General features: G+C 41.6%; 2 protein-coding genes across 2 annotated transcripts; both read left to right on the forward strand.

Moving 5' to 3' along the window:
• The first annotated feature begins 558 nt into the window (after nt 1-558).
• On the forward strand, nt 559-2,615 carry LOC133912476 (nuclear pore complex protein NUP62-like). The gene is made up of 2 exons (XM_062355229.1): nt 559-2,050; nt 2,212-2,615. The coding sequence occupies exons 1-2, from the start codon at nt 737-739 to the stop codon at nt 2,383-2,385; spliced, it is 1,488 nt and encodes a 495-aa protein (XP_062211213.1). The 5' UTR covers nt 559-736; the 3' UTR covers nt 2,386-2,615.
• A 4,464-nt stretch (nt 2,616-7,079) lies between these two features.
• On the forward strand, nt 7,080-17,651 carry LOC133912479 (putative GTP diphosphokinase RSH1, chloroplastic). Its single transcript, XM_062355231.1, has 24 exons — nt 7,080-7,394; nt 7,522-7,733; nt 8,919-9,095; nt 9,991-10,056; nt 10,176-10,268; nt 10,483-10,614; nt 10,729-10,830; nt 10,921-10,998; nt 11,069-11,140; nt 11,952-12,059; nt 12,166-12,263; nt 12,748-12,808; nt 12,918-12,980; nt 13,060-13,116; nt 13,198-13,299; nt 13,411-13,569; nt 13,689-13,820; nt 13,900-13,986; nt 14,060-14,131; nt 15,763-15,849; nt 15,927-16,377; nt 16,723-16,784; nt 16,990-17,058; nt 17,141-17,651. The coding sequence occupies exons 1-24, from the start codon at nt 7,367-7,369 to the stop codon at nt 17,231-17,233; spliced, it is 2,661 nt and encodes an 886-aa protein (XP_062211215.1). The 5' UTR covers nt 7,080-7,366; the 3' UTR covers nt 17,234-17,651.

Below are 17,651 nucleotides of genomic sequence, written 5' to 3' on the forward strand. Positions count from 1 at the left end.
GCAACATGGCGTGTGGACAACGAGATGTGGAGCCGTGGAGGCCTGGGCGAACAGAAGTGGATAGTCAGGGCAAGAAGCTGGGCCAAATACCGATTGGTTGTGTTCGGGTGACCTAATGGGCATCCGCAGGTGAAAATGGAATCGAGCTCGACCCGACGAACCCATGGGAAAAAAATGAAACTCAAACTCAGACTCGTCGAGTGCAGAACCTACAGGTACCTGAACTCACGAGTCCATTTGCCATCTCTAAATGGAAGAACTCAAAAATGATTGGAAATGATCTAAATTGTTTTCGTTATTATTTTTGTAGTTTTTTATTTTCGATATATTATTTCTAGCTGCTACGGTCAGAAAAAGTTTAAAAATAATATTCAAAATAGCGATAATTTTTTCATTTTGATGTCTAGCTTTCGGAAGCAAATTTTATAGAACCATATTTAGAAAGATCCTATTCATTTTATGATACAATAGTTAGACTAAAGGGAAGAAAAAATAAATAGATATTATTAAAAAAAAAGGTGTTTCGCAAGACAATGTGTCCTATAAACTTAGCAGCTTCCCCCACCTATTCTCCTCCGAAGCGAAGAGATCCCCAAACGCAAAAGGAGAAAAGGAGCCAAATAAAGAAAAAAAAAATCAAGCGAACAAATAAAGAAGGGAAGCCCATCCCGCATCGCCTCCTTCCCTTCCCTTCCCTTCCCTTCCTCCTCCTCGCAGATCTCTGGCACCGGCCACCATGAGCTACTCCGGCGACCGCTCCTCCTCCTCCCGCCCCACCACCACTTCCTTCAACTCCTACCAGTTCGACTTCGGCATCAACGCCTCCCGATCATCATCCGGCTCCCGACCCCTCCGCGACCAGCGGCCAGGCGCGGCTACCAACCCCTCCCCGAGGCCGGGGGCCACCGCCGCATGGACGCACCAGCCCGCCAGCGCTAAGCCATCGTGGACCCACCAGCCGTCGCCCGCCGCGGCCGCGGCGAAGGTGGCGGCCCCCGGATCCGGGCCCACCTCCATGGTCGGCGACATCTTCGGCCGGAGCTGGTCCTCCGCCGCGCCCTCCTCCGGGCTCGGCATCCCGCAGGCCAACAACCCCGGCCTCTTCAGCGACCTCCTCGGCTCCGCGCTCGGCAGCTCCGGCTCCTCGCGCGCGCAATCCGCGGCGCCGCTCAGATCCGCGGCGCCGCCGGCCTCCAATCCGGCTGGTGCTAACACCAATGCCGGCACCAACAGCTCTAGCCCCTTCTCGATGGGCGGCATGGCGAGCACGCTCCCGAAGACGACGGGGGCGCCGATGGGCTCCAGTGGTTACGGCGTCGGTGGCCGGCCGATGAAACCCGCGGGCATGGCAGCGACGGCTGCGTCGCAGCCTATGGGGCAGAAGAAGGATCCGTTTGGCTCGATAGATCCATTTGCGGCGAAGCCAGGGTCCATGAATGCATCAAAGCAGGCTAGTTCCGTCAAGCCGGATCAGGGATTCGGGGCGTTCCAGGGTGTGAGTTCCAGTGCCGACGCCGGATTCGGGAGCTTCCAAAGTGCTGACGCTGGATTCGGTGGCTTCCAAAGCTATGGTGCCACGAAATCTTCCAGCTTTACGCCTCCGCCTGCACCAGCTCCCACGCCTGCCCCTGCGGCTGCAGCGGTGAACTCTAGCGTGGATCCTTTGGACACGCTGTTTGCTTCATCCACAGCTGCGCCGACAGCAGCTGCGAGGAGTAATGGTGGTGGCGGAGGTGACATGTTTGGTGAGATGGATGGTTGGGTGGATGTGGAGGCAGACTTTGGTGGTGGTGATAGCGGTGGCACAACCACAGAGCTGGAGGGACTCCCACCGCCACCATCCGGGTTGACAGTATCCGCTGCCAAGGCCAAAGGGATGGATAGCTACAAGGGTGGGCAGTATGCCGATGCCATCAAGTGGTTGTCTTGGGCTGTTGTGCTCATCGAGAAATCCGGGAAAGGTGCTGACATTGTTGAGGTTCTGTCTTCAAGGGCTTCCTCGTATAAGGAGGTTGGCGAGTACAAGAAGGCCATCGCTGACTGCTCAAAGGTACTGCATTATCCCGTAAGGCGTATTGATTGGCCTGGAAGTGTATATTGATTTATACCGTAGCCTTTCTTACCACAGTACATTTGTAATTAGCAGACTTAGACGATGATACAAAGAGGTGTCCCCATTAGTGAGTTTCCCTGGTTTTATCTTCTTTGCAGGTGCTGGAGAAAGATAAGGAGAATATGTCTGTGCTATTACAGCGTGCTCTCCTTTATGAAAGCACTGAGAAATATAGGCTTGGGGCAGAGGACCTGCGTTTGGTTCTGAAGATCGACCCTATGAATAGGCTCGCCAGGAGTACAATTCACCGCTTGAACAAGTTGGCCGACTAGGGTTGTCTTTCTAGCGCCCTGCCGTACTATTGTACTACCACTGTATGATCCTTGGCATGAGATTTGTGAGTTTATTTGAATCTCTTTACTATACTTGTGGCTTTGGGGGAATAATTTGCAATTATGTTGTTACCAAGCATGGAATTACATAATTACATACGGTATATTCTTTGATTTGTATGATCTATATATTGTATTAAACTTATCTTAAAAGTTATTACTTTGCAGCATGAGTTCTTTACCGTGTTTTAGATTGTCCATGTACGATGGGAAGTATCAAGCATGTGATGTTTTGGCAATATAAAGATGTTGATATGACCTTAAATACAAACTGCTCTGCTCTGCTCTTCCTGCAACATGGCTTTTGCATAGATGATATTTTCACCCCAATAAATGTCTGTACTTGTATCTTTCAATGTTCATTAGCATTTACTTATGGTCTTTCTACATTTCCTGCCTTAACTCTTTATGCTCTGATTGATTAGAGTTTATATTCTAGTGGAGTGCTGTTTGAATCCTGTGCTATCTAATTGTTAGTTGTCCTTGCCCCATCCTTCCACGAATCATCTAAGTAGTAATGGTGCCTTCAGCAGATACAAGCCCTTTTCTCTTTGGCGTGGGTGTATGACATTTGAAACTCCTATTGGTCATGGATATTTCTTGTTACCTCTGTTCTTTCTGTGTTCATTTTGACAGTAGGACCTGAATCTCCAGAGTCTGGATACGTACAAATTTGAGCTATATACGATCCTCAGTGTAAAATCTTGACTTGACCAGAGCTGTACAAGAAGGATTGTTTGGCCTTCTCATTCTAATGGTATATTTGGATCAAAGTTGTCCACATGGTTGTTGCGAAATGATTGACGACTTCTTTCTTTTTCCAAGTCTATAATATCATAATCCAATAATTTTCTTTTCCGCATTCATGTGACAGGGAGAGTTTGCCTCTGCTAATATTAGGTTTGTTTTACCTTCATTAGCCAGGAGTCCAGGAACCACCAAAAGAGCGAACACCCTTATAATAGATGGCGCATAGGAATTCACAAAGAATCACCTTATCGGAGAATACCCTAATAATCATAAGCGTTCTATACTGAGTTTTGCTAAATGTGGGGTGAGTCACCAGTGCTGTGCTAATTTAGCATGAGAATTGGACCGGTTTAAAAATGCTATTTACCATTGATGAGTGGGCGGTTGCTAGCCCAATATTATGGCACCTGTATCTTGTGTGGCTAACAGCTACGGTTTGAGTCGGGCTCGTTTTTGAGTCTTTTGGGATTCGGCCATGTCATTTTCAGTTGTTGAGGGGACTTGGGTTTCTTGAAGATAGATTGTTTTGACTATAGCTTTGTCAGACCTTACATGTACCCTACTATGAATAAATCCATGGACTACTCCGGTTATTAAAATCCGAACAGCAGCAATTTGTTGAACCTTGTATATTTATTACTATTGGTGAGACTCCATATTTCTAACTTTCTATGGATATTTTTTGAGGAAACTTTGTATGGATATTCTGCAATCATCACTGATTGTGCGTGCCTTCGCTTAATGTATCTAATTGTTCCGTGCTAGCTGCGGGATGGAATTTTCACAGTTGGTTTTTGCTTTTTGAAGCCCAGTCAGCCATAACGGGCCGGTGCTTACTCGTTCGGCTTCAAGGCTGGGACAGCATGTGCAAGGTGCGCTGTGCACGATCCCTTTTCTTTTCTTTTCTTCTTTTGAGAAGGGGGATTTATATTAAAAAAGATGCTCAGTACAACTCCTTTTACATTCAAGCCCCTGACAAGAACAGAAAATGTAAACAAGTAAAATCAGGACATCCTTGTCATCTTCTACCTTCGCCACCGACGTTGACCATCGCCACCTTGCTTGAGCACGACGTAGACCACTGATGTCAAAGTTCAGCCCTCCAACCGGCCTTGCTGATGGGTGCAAGAGTCAACGTCTCGTAGCATAGTCGGGACGTATTTGAGCCACTGAACGGATGTTGGCGACCACATCACAAGAACGACCGAGGAGACTCCGTTGGCGCCACCACCCTCAAACACATGAAGGATGAAGACCTAGACCATCACTCGGGCATTGTCGACAACCAAACGAGCAACACAAGAACAGAACCAAACAAACAAAGGGGATCAAAAACACCCCCACCCACACTCGCACCATACAAACTAACGCATACCTTGGTAAGCACTGGCATGGCCATCACCCGAGGAACTTGCTAAAGGCCAGCAGGGAGAACAAAAACCGGTGAGGAGTCGCCTCCATTGAAACCTCTCGGAGCTATAACCCTACACCTACCAACACCAAATCTACAACATATAGCCTAATAACTACCTAATATTGTTGTGCCGGACGTCAATCCATTTGTTCCCTACTCACTCCGACAGCGAGAAGCCCGTCGGAGGAGGTGAACCGGTTGGATCGACGCTAGGATCAAATAAAGCTGTGTGATCCTGTTTTGACACTGTAGCAGGGGACGAGAGGATAAGAGGCTCAAAGAAAGCACGATCCCTTTTCGGCTTCAAGGTTGGGTCAAATATTGTTGCTCACCTCATTACCCCTTATCAAAAATACTCTCTCATGTTATAAATATATCATTTTTTAAAAGATATGAGCTCTAATGCATAATTTTAACCACTCTTTTTTTATTATAATATATTTATAAAATCTATTGAATTCGTGATATTATGAAAACATTTTCTAGGCAAATTTACGCACACGATTTTAAGGTCTTCGAACTAAATATTTTGAAATTATTATTAGTGAAAAAATTAAAAGTTTGACTAAATCTTTTTTAAAATGATATGCATTTATGACTGTAAGAGGAGGAACATCCTTGACCTCGAAGATCCATCTATTAAGTCAATTGATGCCAGCTACATTACACAATTTTTTTAACGTGTACAAACGAATCCAGCACACCGTTACCCCCTGGCCGCCATAGTCAACGGGCCGTGTCTTGGAGGAGTTAATTATTCAGCATCAGTGCCCGAGCCACGCTAATGCCGCAGGTTCAGTGCGTGGTTGTCGCCACTAATGAAGCGCTTTGACTTACAAAGATCCTTCCGATAGCTTTTCTTCCCGTGTTAGGACGGCTACTCTTTGCCCAGTTGGCTGCACCTTTTGGCGAGATGGCCGAGAGGCAGCGCGGAGGAACAAAGGAAATTATATTAGATTCTTCGTCAAAGGATCTCTATAAAATTTTGATTCATATAATTTTTTTCTGATCCAACAGTTGACATGTTTAACTGAGAAGATATATGACATAAAAAAAGAATAGAATTTACTTTCGCGGAGGAAGCGCAGGTCAGCAGTGAGCGAAGCGCTCTCGTTGGGGGAGACACTGTCGTTACGATACGGCTCGGTCGGTTGCTTTCGGAACGTACGAAATTAACTACGACCTTGTGCTTGGCTTGGCTGCTTAGCTTGGTCCTGCTCACCGTATCGGCTGAGTAGAGTAATCGTGCTCCTGTTGCAGTGATCGAGGATAAGCATCACAGCAAGCACCGCTGCAAACCTATCCAAGATACCGTACTGCTCATGTCCTATGAGTAGTCCTTTTTTATGTACTGCTAGATGGCATCAATCGATAATGATCCATTTGACTAAGCGCATGCGTTTGTTGGCCACCCTTGAGACGAAATGACCATGTGATCGTGGAAATCACGATTCCTCCTCATTGTTACTCAAAGCAAATCGTAAAAGCAAGAACAAGCGGACAAGAAGGCTCAATTCGCTTCTCTTGGATATATGATGTCCAAGGGCCCATTTTTTCTAGAAGAAGGCCGGATGATCGAAATCCATCGCATCAATATAACTAGAGTTCGTTTCATATGTGCATGCATAACCAAAACCACGAGACCCCGAATACGTTTATACACACAAAAGTGAACGGTTACCATATAAATATACTAGCTAAGTACCCATACGTTACAACAAAAATATAAATATTAGACGTGGTAATATTAATCGTAAACTCAATGTACAGAGGTGTGAATACGTTACGAGAGTGTTACCGAACAAATACGTTAGGAGTGATGTAGTAGTTTGATTTTAGATTATGAAAAAAAGAAGAGATTATCCGTTAATTTTTTTATTTTTATTAGTAAAATGAGTTCTATATCTGTAGCAGGTAAGGAGGTGAGAGGGTAGAAAACGAGAATGGATAATAAAAATAGGTAAATTATTCAAAATTTAAGGATTTTATTAGATGCGATGAAAGTAGAAGAGGATGTGACATGAAAACCCACTTATATTTTTTATAGTAATACTTATTTTGTTTTGGTTTGTTCTTTTTAAATTAGATTTTGATCATTGTTTTCTCATAAAATATATAGTTTATAGCTATAAAATTAATATAGTGTGAAAGAGTTTTAAAATATAAATCTAGTTGTATAATTTTTATACTAAATATACTTATATATAAAGTTTGATTTTTTAAAATGAAATACGTTCTTGTATTTATGAACGAAGAGTAGAGTTTCGCAGAACTGTCACGAGCGAGGTGTGCGCTGCATACTCTTCACCTGAGGCCGCGGTGAGCTGAGCCGAGCCCGAGGCCCCGAGCTGTTCTGCAAGTGGAGCAGATCGCTAGAATCCAGTGACCCACGCCATCGTTGCAAGGGAACCAGGGAAAAATCGGCGAAAAACCCATCCAGAATTGCACGCGAGAAACTAAAATAGGAACAGAGACCGGCGAGGTCCAGAGCAGAGCACCCACCAAAAGGGCAGGGTTACCTATTGCTTCATTTCACCACGGCCGCGGCCTTTGTGTGGCCTCCGTCTCGTGTTATCCCTTCTTCCTCTTCCTCCCCCCTCGGCAAAGCCCCTCCCGGCCTCCACCCAACTCGCCGCTCCCCGCGGCTGCCGGCCCAATTCGTGTCCCCCACCGGAGGCGGCGGCGGCGGCGGCGGCAAACGAGAACGACCGCCCTGCGGGCCTCCACGCCGCTGATGAGACTGCGCCGCGCCGCGCCATGCAGACTCCGCCGGCCGCCGTGTCCGGTAAACCCGCTCCCCTCCCCGCTGTAGCCTCGCAATTCGGCTCCGCTGCTGCGGCGCCCTACCTAGGGTTTTGGATTTTTCAGGAGCCTGATTTTTTTTTTTTGGTGGTGGTGTTGTATGTGTGTAGCGTCGTCGCTGGAGTGCGTGAGCTCGTCCAGGGCCGCCTCGTGGAAGGGCGGCGGGAGGCCCTACGAATGCAGCGTGCTCTCGTGCGCGTGGAATGCTCCTCGCGCGCTCACGGGAGCGCTCGCCAGCACCACGCAGTGCTCCTCCTGCGGCCACGGCGAGGCCGGGGGCGGGTGGAGGCGGCGCGGGCGGTCGCGACGGACTAACAACTCGGTGCGTTACTGCTGCTCCGTTGTTGTTCATGTTATTCTAGCCTTAGTGTTGATATCATGATATAGTATTGGTGTTTTGGCTACTTAGGTCAACTGAGTGGGAATGATGGTTTTAATTTTTAATACTACATTTTCTTAGACTTAGTGAAACTACTGAGCAATTTGAGAATTTTAAAAAGTAACAAAAATATTAATGTGAGTTAAAATTGAGCCCTAGCCTGTAGGTCATGCTGGAGTAGGATACTTAAGAATAAACTTCCATTTGTGTGGCATGATATCTCCTTTCCGTTTCATTTCATTGTTATTCAATTATTTGGTTAGCTAGCATGATCAATCTTACACGTTCACTAGCAGGTACTATTAAATGTATTCCAAGTATAACTTGTATTTAGACATAGGGAATGTTGTCCGCTTGGTTTTGGTGAGTGCAGTTCACCAGTAGAATATATCTTGAGTTAGTTAGAGAGACAAACTCAAGTGATTTCACATGGCTGCTTCTTAAAAGATTAGATTTTGAGCATAGTTCCATAGCTTTTAATTTATTTTTATAGGCCATCACAATGCATTGGTTGTTCCTTTTGTGGCAATGACTGTTATTATTTACTATCGTCTGAAGCACTGCAGAATGCTATATCTTCAGTAGAAATGTTACATTCCACCCACTTGAATCACAAATGCACAAGTAAATTGACCTTTGCTTCTGTGCTTGAATTTAACTCACATTATAACCTGGAATTTGGTTTGCATGCATTACGTGGCATTTTAAGGCTCCAAAATAAACAAGCTTTACACAGACTAACTTTCGTATTTCAGTTGATCCTCCCTGCTGTAGTCAAGCATCCTGTACACAGTACACCTGTATAGCAGTTACAATCATCCATATACCTGCTTTTGGCCAATGATTGACACAGCCTGTATAATATTGCTTTTGTGGCTATGCCATCTGGTGTGCATGACAGTTTCATTGTTGCACTTCCTTACCCTTCTTTATCTATGCTTTCTGTGTTTGCTGTGTAGACATGGTTTGCTGACATTGGCTTGTCTCCAATAACAGGAATACTATAGAAATATGGTTGTCTTGTGCATGTTACCTTTTCCAGTTTTTACAGTCATATGTCCATTGGCTATATATAAAAGTAGTAATGATTCTTTCCATTTTCTTAATACTTGTTACTTCTTTTTCCAGTTACTGCACATCACCTTGGATGAAGACATCAATAAAGGGAAATTGGGTTATGGTCCATCAGCTGTTTACTCTGAAAGTTTGGTCAGATCTTGGTCTACTCCTGTGGACCCGACATGGAGAGCTTACTGCTATTCGTCATCTGAATCCTTTAACATCTCCCCAGAGACCTTGTGGGAGGTGTGCCATTGAATCACAACAACGAACTTTTTCATCTGCTCTTTCGCGTATATCATAAAAGGATCTGAGGAGCTACAGTTTGGGGCTTCGATCTATGAAATACCTCAGTTTGGTCTGCAGCTTTGTGACCATTCAGTGATGTATTTTTAGTAGAGCAAATACAACAGTGCTGGTTTTTTATTTTTTATTTTTAAAAATATACTCCTGCTGATCAGGAATATAACTATATAAGTAGTTTAGGACATCGTCACGGTTTACAAGGTGGAACTTTGACCAGTAGTTTCTATAAAAAATATGATATTCAAAGTAAAAAGGATTATATGTTATGAAATTACTTTTCATGATGAATCTAGTCAACTACTAAAATCAATCTTACATTGTCTTTCTAATATTTCGGATCGGAGGGAGTATATAGTGTTTGTCATCTTGGCTCCAACCTTCCCACAAATATCCTAGAATATATAAGAAATAAGGAACAATTCTGTGCCTGGTAGTGGAACACCACAATCGTTTTTCGCTCCATGGTGCCAACACATTTTGTGATTGAAAAAAAAAGAGAGAATCGAGCTTCTTCAGAATATTTGAGAATGTGGAAGTTCTGGGCCGAGCACAATATGTTCAATGTAACGGCCATGCCACTTTTTCCAAATGCTACTGTTTAAACTTGGTCGTATGGTTTTCGCTCCTTCGAGCTTGAAATCGCATGGTTAATGTGCAAGCTTACCTTCCTCAAGTTTAATTAAACATTAGTCCTTATGCAAGGCAAGACTCAATTTTAGTGCTAGTGTTTCTCATGCAAAGCAAGACTCAACTTTAATGCTAGCATTCTTTATGCAAAGCAAGACTCGAGTTTAATCCTGGTGCATTGCAACTTTTTCCTGCAATTATGTAACAGGATCTCAAACTAGCTGTCTCATATCTTCAACCTGAAGAGTTAAACTTTGTGCATGACGCCTTAAAGGTAATTGATACACGATATCTTCTTTTCATGCTATTTGCAGAAATTGTTCTGTACTTTCTTGTTTCTCTGGAAGTGCCTGAATGAATGGTTGCATGATCATAGCTCATTGGTTATTGCAGTTGGCATATGAAGCACACAGTGGACAAAAACGCCGAAGTGGAGAACCATTCATTATTCATCCTGTTGAAGTTGCTCGTATTCTTGGAGAGCATGTGAGTAGTAATATCGTTGACACTGGTGATGTATTTTCCTTGAGTTTCCCTAGTGGCTAGTAGCAGAAGTTAAGTTCTGTTCTTCTCGATTGACATAATTAGGAACTTGATTGGGAATCATTGACACTGTGGTAATGAAATTTCTCTAAGTGTCCCTAGTAATCTAGTATACACAGTGAACTTAAGTTCTGTTCTTCTCAATTGACATGATTAGGAACTTGATTGGGAATCAATCGCTGCTGGTTTATTGCATGACACTGTTGAAGATACAGATGTGGTTACCTTTGAAAGAATCGAAGATGAGTTTGGGGCAACTGTGCGCCGTATTGTTGAAGGGGAGACAAAGGTACACTATTCGTGACACACTTCTTTATATTTTGTATACTACTGCAATTTATGTTATATTTTGTGGATTGTGGAGTAAATTCAATGCAACAAACCTGCTTTGTTTTTAACATAGGTATCTAAGTTAGGGAAACTTCAGTGCAAAAGCGAGGGTAGTTCAAAACAAGATCTTAAAGCAGAAGACTTAAGACAGATGTTTCTTGCCATGACGGAAGAGGTATTCCTTTTGTTATCCCATATGGACTATATTATCAGAAACATATCTACTTCTATACTGGTTACTCAAGAAAATGGGGAAAAAATGTAGGTTCGTGTGATCATTGTCAAACTGGCAGACAGGTTGCATAACATGCGTACTCTCACACATATGCCTCAGCATAAGCAGGTGAATTCTTTTTCCAGTGATATAAGATATTTCTGTAGCTTACTTCCATTCTAAGCACCACTCTTTGCAGCATGCCATCGCCATGGAGACACTGCAGGTTTTTGCCCCTCTAGCAAAACTTCTTGGGATGTATCGAATAAAGGTATCTGCTGATGATGTTGTCGTAGGACCTATAAGAGCTAACTTGAATACTGTATTGCTTCTTTTGTTTTATTTTTGGCATTGCTTTTGTTGAACAGCACGTTCTATTTTGGAGCATATGCTGCCTATGTTCTTTGTGATAAAATTGTGAACACCGTTTAAATGATAGCTGGTTTTATCTCTCTGTTTTTTAGAAGGAATGTTTCCTGGTGCTTCTGCCATATATTTATATATGGTTGATAAGTCAAATTCTCAAGCCAGTTAGTAGCTTGCATTTGTAGATTGTTGTGCAACTCTTTGACTTGCCTACACCGCTACACGTGAATATGTGTGTGCTGGTTATCTTAATTTTGTAGTTTTACTGATGCTTTATGATCTAAACCTTGTATCAGTGGTTTTCTGTGATCCCTCTCCTTACACTTCAGAAATCCCAATGGCAAAATGTGTTGGATTCAGAGAAAATCTGGTCCTAGATTTTTGCTTCTGTATTATTTTCTTATTGGAACCTTAGATTCACTTGCTTTCCCAAAATCTTGCTTATATGCATATTTTTTTTGGAGTAATTCTAATACTCCCATCCTCAACTGCAATAATAGTCCAACCCCTGAACTTTTGAAATTAGACCCTCAATCCTTTGACTCTCTTAGGATGGTTTGAATCATAGTTGTTGAGTTTTGGAAGGACCTACCTCAAAGTTGAGAGACCAACTTGTGCCCTTCATTTTATGATTAGAATAGTTTTATACCCTGATGTTTTAATTTGCAGACTCGCAGTTCTTCCTTCCATCTAACCAGTAGCTCTTGTCTTTGTAGTCTGAATTGGAATATCTATCCTTCATGTACGTGAACCCCACTGATTTCACTGAACTAAGGAAAAGAGTTGAAGACTTGTACAAGGCCCATGAACAAGAATTGGAAGAGGTACTGTGTTTTGCGTGGCAAATTATTAATTATGATTTACGCATGACTCAGCATCATGTTTTCGCATTTACAATGGATAACGTTACTTTATAATTTTCAATTCCAGGCAAATAGAATTTTAGGGCAAAAGATTGCTGAGGATCAGTTTCTCGATCTTGTGAGCGTTGAAACAGAAGTGCGCTCAGTTTACAAAGAACTCTACAGGTGAGCAGGCATGCCATATCATTAGAGTTAAACTGCTGCTGGCTTGAGAGTCCGCCTTGATAAAGATGAGTTCTACCTATTTTCATGAGGAATCAGATTATCATAGACTTTAATACTATCTCTGCTTGCTGTAGTGCTGGCACACTATAGGATTCCTTAAAATTTTTACACTACTTTCCAACTTATTTTCCATGGGATCATACAAATTGCCATTTACCCCGCATATTTCGCTACTTAGATCTTTATAAAAGGGTTTGACACTGTACCACATTGTTGACAAAACATCACTACATAATATGATAATACGCTGTGGTACAGTTGCCTCTACACACTTATTTGTTTAATTGTGCATCTCAATTGCACTTTAAACCAAAATATCAAGTGAAATATAAGTAATCGTTACTTGGTTCTTAGTTTGAATTTGGGTCATTGGGTGTAAGGTTATTTATTTGGTGGATTACTTATTATTTGATCCATCTTTCAGCATTTACAAAACTTCACTCAAATCCAAGAGTTCAATAAATGAGGTAAACCAGGTTGCTCAGGTACGATTTTCTGAATATCTATAAAAATACTATTAATTCCTGGTTACATAATTATTTGGAGTTTCCTTTTTATTCTGAAAATAATATGCCTTACATATTATTTGCTCAGCTGCGGATCATCATAAAACCGAAATCCTGCAATGGTGTTGGGCCATTGTGCACCGCACAACAGGTAACATTACTTACAAATTACTATCTTGCTTATACAATGAATTTGTAATTGATGCACAACTATGCTCAATTCAATTCAGATCTGCTATCATGTTCTTGGTCTTGTTCATGGCATCTGGACACCTATTCCTCAAGCTGTGAGTTATCTACTCTTTTTTTCCTATTTAATGTCCTTTTGTTGCTTCTACCATTTTTCTAAAGATCAATTATGCCAATAGGTGAAAGATTACATTGCAACTCCAAAACCTAATGGCTACCAAAGTCTACACACTACAGTGATACCATTTCTTAATGAGAGTATGTTCCATTTGGAAGTTCAGGTAATGTCGCCTACTCATTTGCTAAATTTAAGCTGGAATATCTCGAACAAAGAATGTATTTTCATCCTGTTGCTAATTGTACTTATGTCTAAAGTTCCAATTGTATTGCAGATAAGAACAGAAGATATGGATTTAATAGCAGAAAGAGGCATTGCTGCACATTATAGTGGAAGAGGAGTAGTTTCTGGACCCGTTCGCCCTGGAATATCAAGTGGAAGAAATTCTGAGGGGAAAGTTATCTGCCTGAACAACACAGGCTTTGCTTTGAGGGTATATATATTATTTAATATATTCATACAATGTTTTTAAAGTTTGTTGCATTTCTGCATTAATTATTCTTACAACAGTGGGTTCGAGATTTTTTTTGAATTGCTTACCATCTTTTATAGATTGGTTGGCTCAATGCTATCCGTGAATGGCAAGAAGAGTTTGTTGGTAATATGAGTTCTAGAGAATTTGTTGATACTATCACCCGAGATCTTCTGGGAAGCCGTGTCTTTGTGTTTACACCTAAAGGCGAGGTGAGGCAATGAACTTGGTAGACATTACCTAAAAGTATGGACTTCATTTGGGTTCAGCTAAATATGTTATTACTTGCAGATTAAAAACCTGCCTAAGGGAGCCACTGTGGTTGATTATGCTTATCTGATCCATACTGAAATTGGAAATAAAATGATAGCAGCAAAGGTTAGTTATGAAAAGAATTGGCAATACATTCTAATGATTAATCCTCTTAGTGTCCTCATGTGCTCTTTTGCAGGTGAATGGCAATCTAGTTTCACCAATCCATGTACTTGCAAATGCTGAAGTAGTGGAGATCATAACTTACGATGTCAGTATTCCTCTCTTAGATTGCATTTTTTTTTTTGACAATTTTGCAATTTCAAGATACACACGTACAAGGTGCAATGTTGGTTGTCAAAATCTTGCAACGTTTGGACTAAATAGACTTGTTAAAAGAAAATGAGCTACATGCTCATTGGCCAATTTACGCACTTAAATTTTGTTCTCCTAATATGAACTTATGTACAGGTGTAGCTCTCAAATTTCATAACAGCGTATGACCAGCTAACTGAATTTTATATAGCATCATATTTTTCGTGAACTTCTAGTTGCACTACCAAATTTTCAACTTGAATTTTCTGCCGAGAAATCCATACTGCATCATGACAGCCCCCCTAGAAAGGATAGTGATGTGACGACTACTGAGTGTCTTTGTTATTTGCTAAAAAGGACATTTCCAGTTTGTAGTACCATGAACTCAGGCCTTCAGGCATCATTATATTCTCACCAACCACAATACATCTTGAAGTAAAAGCCTTGTAATGCCCAGGGAGATAGACGCTGTAACTTATAATGGCCTTGAGAGGAGTTTGTGTGGCAGCTTGTCTCATTTAAGATAGTGTTCAACATAGCAGCCACTAACCCACTACGACCACACCGGGCTCTCCAGAGGCTGTTGGCACGAGGGCATGTGCGGTAGCTCTCAAGATGATTGGAAGTAGTGGGCTGAGATGGGCAGTATCAGTGGTGTCCAATCCCATTGCATTTGCCTTTCCTTGTCTTTTGTAACTGATTCATGAGATCTTGGTTCCTTTTCTGACTGATCCATCAAATCGAGAATGCATGCGTGCATCATAGCATCTCCATTAGATCAAACGTTGCTTTCTTTTTCCTAGGGAGGAGCATATTGTGCTGAATTATATACCAATTTTGCATTTACCTTCTGCCATAAGTATAGAAACCCATGAACACTGTATATCTTGAATTAAAAAAAATGAATTCAAAATATTTAGAACATTAATATCTTGAAAATTGGTGGTTGGACCAGTGAACTGATGACCCAGTCACTTTGCAGTCTCTCTGTGCCAATGTTGTAATGAGTGGAGATGGTGGAGAGGTAGGCTTCACCCTTCAGCTGCACCTAATTGGGCCAGGCCAGCCCATTCCCTCTCTCTTCTTTGTATTTCCTCTGCACAGAGCTGGCCGGTTCACTAAAAGCCATCTGGTTCAGCGCTTTCAAACCGTGTTTTCACCTGCTTTTTTCCTGGTCTCATTGCATGAATGCTCTTTGAAGCAAACCAAGCTGCAGAGGTCAACGGTTTCTGTTTTTCCAGATTTGTTTGTTTAAACTATGGCATTAGATGTCTCAACCAATCTTGTCTCAATGCCCTTAACCCACATATCAAGGCAACAATCAAGGCTACTGACCTACATAAGTTCATAAAGGTGTTATTACCACCCGTTAGCTGCTAACTGCCTTTTAAATTATTGCTTTAATGGCTTAACAATTTGGATTATACATAGATTGCATATATGTTCCTCACTCAGTATCATAATGTTACTCCTTGTTTTACTGCCCTGTATACATCAGGAGGATTTCAAGGGAGCGATTGCATTGGCACAGATATATTATGTCCATGAGCATCTGGATTAACCCTGCATATTTCTTTCCTGTTTCAGAAATTATCTAGCAAATATGCATTCCAGCGTCACCAGCAGTGGCTACAGCACGCAAAAACTCGCAGCGCTAGACACAAAATTATGAAAGTATGTGTTACTGTCATTTAAAAATAATTTTCCGACATTATTAGATGGTTGCAGTAACAAATATTTTGCTTATCCAGTTCTTAAGGGAGCAAGCTGCTCTTTCTGCTGCTGAAATTACTGCTGACGCAGTTAATAACTTTGTTGCTGATCTTGAAGACGAAAGTGACAGTGAGCTGTCAATTCCTAGCACTAAGAATGAGGATTGTAAATTCAACTGGGAGAAGATATTAAGTTCCGATAAATTATCCTTTGTCAACAAGAGTAGCAATGGCTTTTTACCTGTTAATAATGTTCATCCAAAGATCAATGGGAAGAAAAACAAAACTGTTAAGGAACTGGGCATCAAAATTAATGGTCATTCTACAATTCGTGGTGATAGCTTCAGTGAGTTCATGCACCCTGGCAATTCCACCTCCAAGGAAGTTTTCCCTGGTTTGGATCACTGGAAATCTGGTAAAATTTCTGTTTGGCATAATACGGAAGGCAACTCTATCCAATGGCTTTGCATTTCCTGTGTTGATCGAAAAGGTAATCCTTTATTATATAACTGTTGTACTAAACAGCAAGTATATGCTGATCTTTCTATCCTCTCTACCTTGAAGTAACAGTACTAACTACTAAGCTTTACTGCAAACATGTTCACGTGCAATTTCTGTGTGCTCTCTCTGCATATCTATTTTCTTAGCGCCCTAGCCTCCTTCAACAGACTGATTCAACTATTATACATTCCGTTGCTTTTATTTTCTCAAATGAATTCCTATTTGTAGTTGCTACTATCTTACGTTTATTATTCTTCACATCTGCTATATTGCTATTTGAACTTTGATTGGTAATGTTAGGAAGATCACATGAATTAATTTTTGACATTCACAGGGATGATGGCAGAAGTTACATCGGCTTTAACAGCCTGTGGAGTTACCATATGTTCTTGTGTGGTAGGTGAACTGAACTTCCCTCGATTCTCTATAATGCATGATTTCCATCTTTTTATTTAGTTCTTATGCCATACTTAATACAATGACCCATCATTTATTTCAGAGTAATTTGACTGTTTTTCACGTCTTTAATTGAATCTATTCAGAATTTTATCCACAACCTCTTTGTACTGTCAGTGTTGATCATCTTAGTTGTGTTTTCCAGGCAGAAGTTAATAAAAGGAGGGGAATGGGTGTAATGCTGTTCCATTTTGAGGGAAGCTATGAGAATGTGGTATGCTTGCTTGATTGAGTTTTATCTTTCGAGCATGTTCTTTTACATGAGTATTCTACCTAAATAATCTCTGTAATTGCAGGTCAGTGCATGCTCAAGTGTTGACATGATTCTTGGTGTTCTTGGTTGGTCCGTTGGATGTAGCTGGTTTCCGTTGGGTGTTCTTGAGTGCTAGTGGATATCAAGAGACTTGTTCTGCATTAGTTCACCGTTATCTCCTCCAAGATGGAGATAATTTTAGAAGCACCAAGAAATCGGTCACTCAATAATTTTGTTGTAAGTCAGATCTTGGTTGGTGGGACAGTGGAGGAAACCCTTACAGTACAAAGCATACAGAGTGGGCCAGCAAACTAGAACAAGATATGTGGGCCATTTGAAAGCTTGAAAGCGAGAGTGTACATAGCGGAGCTAGTAGAGTACTGTTAGTGCAGGGATTGATTCGATTATACCAAAAGCCTTAAAAAAGATATTAAAGGCTGCTTTTCTCTCATTTTTCCCTTCCGTGGTTTGCATATACTAGTTGTGTACTTAAAAATGCAGCAAGAATTTTGACCTGGAACACAAATGTCCCAAATTTTGTTCCTATTTGGTTA

This window comes from Phragmites australis, chromosome 3 (assembly GCF_958298935.1).
Source record: "Phragmites australis chromosome 3, lpPhrAust1.1, whole genome shotgun sequence".
Taxonomy (NCBI): domain Eukaryota; kingdom Viridiplantae; phylum Streptophyta; class Magnoliopsida; order Poales; family Poaceae; genus Phragmites; species Phragmites australis.